At 42.8% G+C, this 12052-nt stretch overlaps 1 protein-coding gene across 1 annotated transcript in view; it reads right to left on the bottom strand.

Annotated features, from left to right (window-relative positions):
* EPHA4 (EPH receptor A4) overlaps window positions 1-12052 on the bottom strand; it is a 108551-nt gene that overhangs the window by 58606 nt on the left and 37893 nt on the right. The window contains exon 4 of the mRNA XM_054175519.1: window positions 6037-6192. Coding sequence (XP_054031494.1) covers window positions 6037-6192 — 156 coding nt within the window. The remainder of the gene's footprint in view (window positions 1-6036; window positions 6193-12052) is intronic.

The raw sequence follows: 12052 nt of genomic DNA, 5'->3' as shown, positions 1-12052 counted from the left end.
AGTTACTCAGGCAGGACTCCTTTGACTTAATGGGTGAGAGACAAGCTGGGCATCTTGGGCCAGTGCCAACAATAAAATGCCCATTTCACTGCCATGTATGATTTCCTGTTTACATGCCAAAAGAACCACGCTTACCAGCTTCACAATAGGCTTTGTCCCTTCCACAACCCAACTGATGTTTCCTCTTCTCTCCAAGTTAAGCAAAGAGGTCCAGTTACCGCTAGCAGAGCTGTGGGAAAACTGGTGTTTGCAGGTGCCACCCCACAGGATCTGGGTTTCTCTTCCAAAGACCATCACAAGAACAATTTGGATCACCATATATGCTATGTCTATGAATCACCACACAGACAGCACCTACTCCAACATGCTGTGCTGTAGACAATACCACCTCTGCTCACTCACCCTCTTGACAAAGAATTCCACTGTGGATGCCAGGTTATCTGACAGTCTGACAGGAAAGAAATCCTACCAGAAAAATAAGTTGTTCTGTCATTGGCCCAGCAGCTGAACTTCTTATTCTGTTAGACCTCTAATTTACTTCAACAACTCTACAGAACAGGGCCTCGACTAACCAAATCAAAGCCCCCATGTAATTGAGTAAATGTCTCTGTTAATTTAAGGCTCTGGCCAGAAAAATCAGAAGACAGCTAATAAACAGTCACTATTTAAAGAAGTGATGATTTTAAGTCTGCTGATTATAAACACACGTTGTCAAATCACTCCTGTCTCTTCTCTCAAAGCCATAACCACTCCCCTTCTTACTCAACATCATCTCCGTTCCTTCAGCCCATCACCCCAGATGAGGGGAGACAGCCCTCTCCTTTGAGATTCCCGTCACTCACAATCCCTTTCTTTCGCTCTGGCAGCGATGGATGGTCTATTTTCCCAGCCTATGAGGGGAAGGAACGAACAAAAAAACCCCACAAACAAACAACAAAAAATTGATTCTCTTCCTATTACCTCCCCGTCGCCTCTCACAACTGCCATGTTGCACCTTAACAGGCATTCTGACATCGATTCACACAGTAAACAGCCTTATACGATGTTTTAACAGCAATTTATATAAGGCAGAGACATATAAAAAATTTGAAGAATTATGCCATAGATTTATCTTCTGAAGATCAGAGGCTGACTTGGCATATACTTCTTGTTATAGAGAATGGGCTCCAAGAGCAGAGACGGGACTGAATTAGTGCCAGAGTGCAAACCTCAGGCAGGAAGCGGAGCAAACCCAGTACAAAGCTCCCTACAACAGGCTAGCCAGCATGACAATGCTTCATACCTTGCTGTTTCACTCTTCTAAAAGCTAAACCAGCGATAATCAGCGTCTGTCTGGAAATTCAGAAGAGGCATGAGAAGTTAAGCTGAAGGAAAAAGAGCACATTTGTTTATTTAGAAGTCTAAGCAATCATAATAAACATATGCTCAAATAATCAGCTCCTGTGTAATGACTCATTTGCAAGCACAGTTATTAGGTAGGTAAATTCAGTCTTTTTTGAAAATGCAGGCCAAATATTTATCTCTGAGATATATTAAATGCAACACAAGATTGCATTAAGGGCACATATTGGGCTGCAATGCTCACAAAACTCAAGCATTCAGATCTTTCAGACCTTTCTTAAGGCCTTGACCTTGGAAACAAATGAAGGACAGTGTTATTTTAATGCACATTCAAATTTTAACACCACAGTCACACAGCTCTAGTGGAATCCACGTTGGGTTTCCACTGTAGATTGCTCATCATTTCATTATGGTTCATTATGCTGATAACTGTCAGAAAGCATTAGAAGCAGGAGCCTTGAGTAATGGCACTGAAATGGTAATTTAAAAACAATATACTTTCTGGAGGAAATACAGCAGTGCCCTAAATTCAATTAGAAGAGGCGAATATAAAGACAAGTAAGTGATGTTTGCTGTTTGAAGTCTGCCTCTTTGATTTCTTGATAACCTAGAGAAAGCCCTTTTAAAGCAAGCACTTTTCTCTTGCATCTCACTAAATTTGCTCTCATTATCTCTAAATTTCTCCAGTATAAGCCATCTTAAACACAACTGCCTTGGAAATATTTTGGGCCACGCCAAAATATCAATCAATCGGTCACCGTTGGGGTGGCACAACGGACCGAATTATTCAGGGTCATTTACTGAGACAGATTTCAAGCTGGACAGTCCATGCTGGTAATCTCTCTTTTGTAATGGGCTCCCAATTAAAAATCATTAATAATCTCAATCGAACAGACAATCTAAACACTACAAAACTGTCCTGTTCTCACTCATAATGCAAGCATTGTTTGCTGAGGAACAGTTAGAAATCCTAACTCATTAATGGTGAGGACCCAGGACCAACACCCATTAACTTGGGTGAGAACTGCACCTGCCCATACCAAACCACCACGCACAAAGCATCTCCTTACAGAGAAGGAAATCCAGGGATAAGGACCAGGATTGAGACTGATTGATTTCCAGCCTCTTGGATTTGTGTGTTGGTAAAGCAATTTATTCTCCATTAGACGGGTAATCTTGTGAAAGAGTCATTCTCTCAGCAAGTACTCAACTATAATGAAGGTCTTGAACCTTCTCTTGAACAGTTGCCTTAACATTATCTTTGCAATGCTTCCAGAAAGGAAACATGTCTGTGTTTTCCACACTTTATGTTCAAGTGTTACAGGTCAATCACATCATCTCCATGCCCAAGCACACAGCTGACGAGCACCCTGTGCTTCACAGCAGAAAGCCTAAACTCTCAAGTGAGGCCTAAGAGGAAGATACCATGCAGCTCTTCTCCTCAGTGGCCACTGACATGCAGATACCTTCCCCATGAGGCAAGTCTAAGGGTAAAAATGCATAAGGAAACAGGTGTATATCCATGCATCTATGTCTGGCCTTCCAACACAGCCCACTCCGTTGTATCCTATGCTCATATCCTGCCATGTTCTACTCCTATGTATACATGCTTTAAACCAGATATAACTGCTCACTATAGCAGAGCTAAAATAGAGCAGAATACTACAAGCAGAGTTTGAGTGATTTGTTTGGTAGGATGCCTGATTCTTACAACTCCACAACGAATGGAGATGTCAATGAGAAAACTGTGGAGAACCTCTCTTGACCAGCACATCAGTAAGCAGGTGTTGCTTTTATGATTTACCATGGGAATTGTGAGAAAGGAAAAAGAAAAAGAATGCTCCAATTTCCTTTCATCCATGAGCACAAACAGGCTAATGGAAAATCCTAACGGTCTTCCTCCCTCAACCTAGAAGGCAAGGTAAGTGATGAGGCCAGCTAGTTTATTACTAAAGGAAATCAATAACCAAGGGTCAAAGCTTTACAAAAACACATCCTATGAAGGCTGAAGTTCTTCCTCTCAAAAAGTGTTCAGAAATAAAGGAAGGATCAATCCCCAGTCCATTCCAGGTGTTCTCTCCAAATGACCCAATGTTGCATTTATTCACCCGGTCTAATAGCTCGCCAAGTGAACAGAAACCTGATTTTACAAGCCAGTGGAGCAGAGTCTATCTGTTTGCTAGAAGAATGGATCTCAGATACTGTGTTTTATTTCTTCATTAGTGCGCCGTCACACTGAGTGATTACCAAATGCAGGGCTGAATGAGAATACCCAGGTTAAAGAGAGCATAATGAACAAAGAAGGTGCCTGATTACTATGGCTGTCAGCACAAGGGAATTGGGTTTGTCACCTGGTTTAACCAACTGGTAAGAACTGATTAGAGCCTGAATCTGTCTGAAGGAACCTTTGATGTTTACGTTCCCTTGTGTCTCCACACCTTGTCAGGAAAGACAGACAAAAGGGAGGAGCTTCTTCCAAAGGGGCTTCCTTCAGCAGAGGCCCTAAATACTTTGTCACTCATCTTAAGTGCATGGGTAGAAGGCTACTCAGTGTGGGGACCACAGCAAATCATTTGGGAGCCTCCTGCATCCCAATGCAGAGGTGCACCAAACGCAGGGCTCCATTCTGTGCCTGTGCAGGTACCACCATCACAGCAATGTTCAAACACTGCTAAGGTAAACCTCAAAGAGGAGGCATCAGTGAGCACAGCAGAAAGTGAGGGAATAAAGTGGCCCTACAAGCTAGCTCAGAAATAACTTCCAAATCTTCCTTTACCTTGAATCACAAACAAAGAAGCCCTTAAGCTGCAGGAAAACTCAAATCTGAAACGGGACTTCCAGAGACAGGACTGTGGATGAGATTCTGCACACCAAATCCTCCGAGAGTGCTGCAGAGATAAAGACTGAAGCCAGCACCATGGTCCCTGCCTTTTATTCCCTCTTTGTATTTTCAGGGTAAAAGATCAAGATCAGGGACTTCAGCTTTAAGTAGCCTCCAATAGCAGGAATGGGGAAGGGTGCCAGAAGCAGGCCCAAGACTTGACAAAAGAAGAGCTCATTTTGCAATATAAGCAAACATCCATCTCATTTGCTCACAGTTTCCCCATCTGGAAGTGTTTTGCTCTCTCCTCATACATTTACTCACTGCACATGTCTATTTAAATTCAACCAGTTGATTACTAATTCGATTTCAATTTGATCAGGATATCACTCACAGGGCTGTATGAGAAACTTTTCCTGGTATAATGTTATTTAGGGTGCATCATCCGAACAATAGTTTTATACTTGCAAAAAGACATTTTTCGTATCGTAATGGTCAAGCTTTGTATCTCCTAGTGTAAACTATGTTACAGAAAGTGTGTTCACTCCCCACTTCAGGTTTCACAATACAGACCTCCATCCCCAGTCAGTGTTTGGCAAAGGCTATACGGACCCCTCTACTTTCCTGCTAAGCCAAAGCAGCTGCTCCTGGCTATGCCCAAACCTGCTTAACCACCACCCAGCAAAACTCACAGCTGAAAAGAAGATCACTGAATAAAAGCTAGAATCAAGGGGGTATGCAGAAGGGATGAGTGCTGGCTTAGTTATAGACATACTCTGTTTCTGCCATGTAAGGGAGAAATTAAGATTTATTTAAATGTGAGTCATCTGTCCAAAATTAATTTGGAATATATTAAAATGTTACAAAAGAAATATCTCAGCCTTCCCTCACTCAGAGACACACACAGAGAGACTTTCTACATAAATATACAGCTGAACTCCCCAAATCTGGAAGCATTTCCAATAGCTTTCAGGGAAAGCCACACATGGATATCCTCTGCTAAAATACAGCCCTTTCACTTACTGCCTCAAACCACTCTCCTGCTATAGACATGAAAACTATAGATGATCATGACTTAACACCAAGGCATGCCTGGAACCTCAGGTCTTTGGCTGTGTGAGCCATTAACCTAAACAGAGGACAAGGAATTGTTGCAGAGACCCCATGCATGTGCTCAGTGCACTGTGCTGCCTCTTCCTGAAACTACAGCAAATTCCATTTGCTGTACATGATGTGTATTTATTAAAAGGATAAAATAAACCCTACTTTGGGTTTTTGATTCATTAAGGCTTAAGATCTTTTTATTACCACCCCTTTCAGAGGAACACTGATGTTCCTAAGGGTCAGCAGCTATATTTTGAACAAAGTAGACAAGTAATGAGATTATAAATACAACCAATTTACCCTAGGTCATACAAGTAAGGGAAAAGCTTTCACAATTTTGATAACTGTCAAGTCGTAAAGAGACAAAAGGTGACGTGATGCACTGGACAGCTCCTCAGGCATGAACTTGGACTTGTATTTTATTTCCCACTCTGTTGCTAAGGTGTGCAAGTCACTCCTCTTTTACAGTCCTGTCTCCTCCCAGTCTCCTGGTTTATTTAGGCCACAAGCTCTCAAGGGCTGGTGTAGCCATCTCACTGTTAGAAATTCAGTGCTGAGGACTAACACTTTCTCTCCCAGAAGCGTGTGCCATAACACAAACTGCATCTGCAAAGGGCTGTAAGAGCTACTGAACATTGCTCTCAGAACAACATAAGACTCTTCTCAGAGACACCCATCTCCAGGTAGCACTTCCTGCACACATACTCAAAGACGGACAAGAGAGGAAATGGTTGATCAAAGGGGAAGAGGCTGTTCAAAGACCAACTTACGAGTGCAGGGCATGGAAGCAGCATCATTTTCAGCTCGGAAGAAGCCCCGATCGCAGGTGCAGGAGGTAGAGCCTTCCCAGATGGAGTAGCTGTGAGGCGGGCATTTGGCACAAGCCACATCTGTCGAGAGAGCCTTGTAGTATCCGATTTTGCAAGCTGGATGGAGAAACAGGAAGGGAGAGTGTTACTTGTCCAGGCTGTGATGATAAATTGCTAGCTCATTCAAAATCAAGGCAGGAGACATTTCAAAGAGATCTAATGATGTCCTCTTAGCCCCAGGTGAAGAATTAACAATCATCACATGCTTAATGAGTAATCCTGTGTCAGGGGATACTGATTCCTAATTCCAACAAGAGCCATTTCAGAAGCTGGCTTGGAGATTGCAAAAGAAAAAAATATAAAAATTATGCTCTTTTATTGACACTGCCAGAAAATCAGCTGCCTCTTTGTGCCTGCTGTGAAGTTGCCTGTTGCTTAACCCATGTCCACCTGCATTTACACACACACACAGAGCACAACAAAAAGGGAGCAATTGGTTTATTCTATGACCACTTAAGGAATGGCAGCTGACAGACAGACACTGCCAATTTTTAAGAGGAAGTGGGACAGGAACCCACTGGGATTGGCAGCAAGGCCCTCAGCCCAACATGCCCGGAAATGGCACATCTCCTCCTGGCAAGGCTGCATTTATTTGGCTGCTTCTTCCCAGGGGAGGAAATCAGCCATACTCTCTCCTCCTCAAAGCCAGGCACAGCAGTGATTACACCACTGCCACCAGTCCCATGTGCAGCTGGCAAGCTCTCGGTGACATCACCTTCAGAAACACCATGCTTACATGAATGGCTACTTTAACACCACTTGGAAAAAACTCAGTAGCATCATTAATAACACATTTTATTGGTGGCTAACAGGTATGTCATCCTAGAAATGTCTCCCTTGGCTAGAGATAAACTACCAACATCACCACTGGCTTTCAGCACTTCACAGTACAGAGAAAACACCCAGGCAAAAAGGAAATGTTGTTCCCAGTATTTACCATGTCTCACGTCACGTCATTTATCACCTACACAGCTGTCAGGGTTTCCCTTCTCTGCACAGGCTTCAGTACATGGGGTGCAAGCCTCACACAGATGGGGCTCATCCATTCTGTTGCAGAATCACAGACTGGTTTGGGCAGGAAGGGACCTCTAAAGGACCAATCCCCTTGCAGTCAGCAGGAACATCATCAACAACATCAGGTTGCTCAGAGCCCCAGCCAACCTCACCTGGAATGTTTCCAGGGACAGGGCATTAGCATCTCTCTGGGCAAACTGAGCCAGTGTCTCACCACCCTTCTGCTGAGCCTAAATCTCCTCTCATTCAGTTTAAAAAAACTACCCCTTGTCCTGTCCCAAGAGGCCCTGATAAAAGGTCTGTCCCCATCTTTCTTGGAGACCCCCTTCAAGTACTGAAAGGCTGCAAATAAGTCTCCATAACCTGTTTTACCTTTCTCTTAATCCTTTCTTCTTTCCTTCTGTTATGAAGGCTCTCCAGTGGGAAATGCAAAGGGATTTTAGCCACACATTCAATAAAACAGTAAAGTTACTTCACTTTTATTAACCAGTATGGAATTTGCTACATTCACCATGTGTATTGGGGAGTCTAGTCCACTGTTCCTGGACCAGAGGGTCTTAACACAAACATTGCTCAACCAACTAAGATTTATGCTTCCAGAGTTTACCAGCACCATGCTATTAGATAAGGTTCAACTTGCAAGGTGCTTCTTGACCATGCTTCAAACCACCTTGGGGTTTCAATTAAAATCAGAAGCCACAGCTTTGGCAGGAAGAGTAAAGGGGGGTCAAACCCAGGGTCTCCCCACACTGGAGACAATTAGTCCCTGAACATGAACCCACTGCAGCCAAGCAGTCACAGTGACTTGTGTGAAATAGCTTGGTCTGCTCGTGGCGTGAACTGCTCAGAAGAAAAAAAAGGACAAAGGAAAAAGAGAAAAAAAACCCAGCATGGAAAACCACCTTTCATTTTTTGACCCAATTTGCAATATCTGGTTGTACTATTGCTGCACATCATCTTGTGCCTGCCTTAACAGCAGCAGCAGCAGTCAAGGGGCAGACGCTGATCTGAGATATTATTCCTGGTTTCCTCTGTCACAGTTCAACTCAGCAATACAGATAAGCCTCTATGTGACCAGGAACGATCCCAACAAGCAGAACCTTGCTGCCATAAAGACACGGCATGGAAAAAGAGAATAAGGGGAGACCAGGCTATCTGGTCTTACCCACAAAGTTCTTTCTATTATTCAGTGTTTTAAAATACAACACAGAACCTCTAATATCACTGCTCACAGAAATTATTAAACAGATATCTGCCTTCAGCGTCTCCCTGGTAATAAAGCATGCAGATGATAAACAATCCAGTACAAGGCTGAAGGTCCTGCTTGAGCTGTAACATACTGATGGAAAGGCAGGAAAATACCACAAGTTTTGTGACCATTCCTCCTCCTTACTGTCTTTTCAGGCTCAGTATTTTAAAAAGAAATAGATGGATTCAGTGGATACTCCAAGGTCAAGAGTCTGTAATGCAAGGATATATTCCTCCCACCTTGGTTTAATTTACTGTATTTTGTTTTCTACTATATTAAGCCAAGATCATTAATATTTCAAGCCCTGAATAAAGCTCTCCCAATGCAGTGGCTGTTCCTGAAGCACACACAGCCATTTTGCTTCAAAAAGCACCTACTCCCAAACACTTCATTTTCTTCATTTCAGCCTGCTCCAAGATTCACCCACCACATGTCAGCACGTGGCATAAAAGACATTAGAGAACGTGTTGTATTGGTTTAATGCTGTTGTATTGGTTTAATGTTGTATTGGTTTAATTGGTTCTTTGCCCTTAAGAGCTCTGGGGTGCTATGCCTTAAGAACTCCAATCTAATCCTGTAAGTAGAAGCTGCTGGTTGCATGAAGTACTGCTGACACACCTATTACAGCCAGCACTGTTACAGCTGCAGATGGGCTTCTCTGGAAAGTTGATTTAGTAGGCAAAGGAGAAGCTTGCACAGAACCTGTTCTCTGAAAGTCTTTATTGCTTGCTCATGACAAATCTTCCCGCGGCTGCTTTTCTAAGAAGGATTTGCTGGGTGAGACCTGGCATGAATGGGCTTCTTACAGGGCTTTCGAAAGATACCATTGTCAGAAGATTGCTTCACATGTGCAATGCAAACTTGGAATTCAGTTCCTTAGCTTTGCCTTAATTAGTTCTGTTAGGTTGGTGGGCTCTGGGGGGGTGGGGTTTATTGGCGGGTGTTGGTTGGGGGTTAGTGGGGGGGTGTGCTTTTTTGGTTTGGGTTTTGTTGGTTTGGTTTTTTACTATTTTTTAAATAAAATCTTTTCTCACATTCTGATCACCCACAAGATTACCATGATCTGTGCTAGATCCAAGGAAAACTCAAAGAAATTATTTCCTGCTGGAAATACTTCATGATATCTTTGGTTTCTAATGTTAAAATCGATTTGGCTGCTGTTTCTCTCAGAGGGAGACAACATTTGTCAGATGCTGCTGGTCATTATTGCATACCTCTTTCTTTTTGAATTTACTACAATGCTACATGTTAAAACTGTGAACTCTGCTCTGAAGAATCTTGGTACTTCAGTGTAATCTGGAGAGCAGTTACCCCAAGCTGTTCTTCCAATTGTATTTTCTCATTAAGACCTGATTTTCAAACTTGGTTTGCTCAAAAAAAACCCCAAGCATTAAAAAATAAAGACCAACACATGAAACTAAAAGAATGTCTCTGTGGTCTGCAAACTCTGCTTCCTTGGGTTCTCCAAATGCTGAATTTTCTCTTGGAAATTTTCAGGAAGCAATTTCAGAACTGAACAACTCATCTTAATGGAAGAGGCTCTACTCACACTCTGTTTAGTCACAGATACAGCAAACTATATGTATTGAACTGGATTTAACTCATTTTTTACAAGCTTTTCTCCCTTTTGTGTGTGTGTTTGAGGTGTTAAAAAAATTACTCCTGCTAAATTGAAGCTGTTTAAAAAAAAAAAATCTTCCAATCCATGCTCTTAAAATTGTTCCTTCACCCTTGTTAAAACAGCAATGCATCTTTCCATCAGTTTGGAAAAGGCTTGGCGTGCTTAAGAGTTCCTCACACACACAAAGCATAAAGCTTTGCAAAAGCAAAATCATCCCAATCTCTGTTGATGAGTTCCTAAATCATTAAAACTACACTGCACAATAACAACTGATAATAAAAATCTGTGAGCTCAAAACACTCTTCCCTAGTCCCTGCTCCTCACCCATGACAACGGGGAGGGAAGAGATTTAGAGTCAGGCGGGGCTGGCTGAGCTCTGAGCAGAAAGTCGAATGGGGACCGTCACAAAATTGCAGCATGGCAGAGGTTTGAAGGGACCTCTAGAGACCTAACCGCCCTCCTAAAGGTGTGTCACACACAGCAGGTTGCCCAGTATGCCATCCAGGCAGATTTGGAATCTTACTAAAGACGACTCCACAACGTTTCTGGGCAGCCTGGTCCTGGGCTTCAGCACCCTCAGAGGAAAGAAGTTTTTGCTCATGTTCAGATGGAACCTCCTAGGTTCCTATTTGTACCCATTCCTCCTTGTTCTGTCACCAGGCACCACTGGAAAGAGCCTGGCCCCATCCTATTGCCCCTCACCCTTTTGATACTGATCAGTATTGAGAAGATGCCCTCTGAGTCTTTGCATCTCCAGGCTTAACGGACCCAAGCCTTTCAGCCTTTCCTTGGAAAGATGCTTCAGAGGGTCCAAGCAAACCAGCCCAAAGCTGGCAGCTGCTGGGAAGCAGCTCCTTCAGCAGCCCTGACAACCAGGGACCACAGGCAGAAGAAACAGGTCCTGCTTGCTGCCTCATCCTCTGCTGAAGAGAAGAGCCCAAGAAAAATACTGACTTCCAGATTAAGAGCTAATAAAGAGGTGGGTGAATAAACAGGCAGAGAAACAGAGTTTTTCTCAAGTAAATCTAGTTAAGTCTATGAACTTAACAGAAAATTTGACATGGATGTTCTAAAGTGCTTATTTGCAGCAGCAGCAAACAGCAGCCACGTAGAGAGGGGAGGTATAGAACAGGCAGGAGAAGAGGCAAAACATTTTTAAAGCAATGATTGTAGCCAACTTCAATGAAAGCCCTGAGAGCGGCGTTCTTGGAGAAATGAAGAACAATGCCAAGAATTTAAGAAAAGATACTTCAGTGTCAGGCTTGTAAATTCCAGGGGGCAAAAAAATGTGTGTTTAAAGACTAGGGAAAAGGAGATACTTTGATACCACATTTCATGTTTTTCATCACTGGTTACTTTTGCTACCTCTCTTCCTTGTCTGGAAATATTTTAAGCTCATGTTTTAACTGCACCCCCCAGAACAAAAAGTTACTTTTAATTTCCACCCCCCCTCTTATGTTCTTATTCTTGAAGAGGATGGATTTTCTCTCTCAGCTTGTAACAAAACCACATCTGCCAGCAGCATCTCCTCAGCTCTCTTTTACTGTTATTACCATTTCTGAGCAGATTCTTGTGTGTTAATTATAGAACGCAATTGTTTGGATAGTCTCTTTTGATGAGCTTTCTGCCCCGCACCATGAACCCCTCTGTTATTGTACAGCTGTTTTACTTCCAAATGCTCATCAGGGTTGTCTAATTGTCAAGCTGTCCCAGCAACTAGTTCTTTTGACCTAGAAGTCAAAGAAAGGGAGTCACCCTTGTCTCCCCGACATGAATACCGCAGGAGTCCCAGTGGCCCCCTCATACCGACAAGACAATGCCTTTCCAGATCATTGCCACTACAAGCATAATTGGGTTTGGGGTGAAATGAGAAGATTTTAAATAGGATGAATTAATGAGTTTCTTGTAAAATTAAGTCATTCTCCTGGTCCAATCTAATTACTCACTGTAAGGCCCCTGAGGGTGACAAATAAAGATCCTTAGAAGCCAGGGGGGAGAAAAGAAAAAGGGGGGGAAAAAAAGAAAAAAGAAAA

Source organism: Dryobates pubescens, chromosome 32 (genome assembly GCF_014839835.1).
Source record: "Dryobates pubescens isolate bDryPub1 chromosome 32, bDryPub1.pri, whole genome shotgun sequence".
NCBI lineage: Eukaryota > Metazoa > Chordata > Aves > Piciformes > Picidae > Dryobates > Dryobates pubescens.
This window is presented reverse-complemented; position numbering and strand designations above follow the sequence as displayed.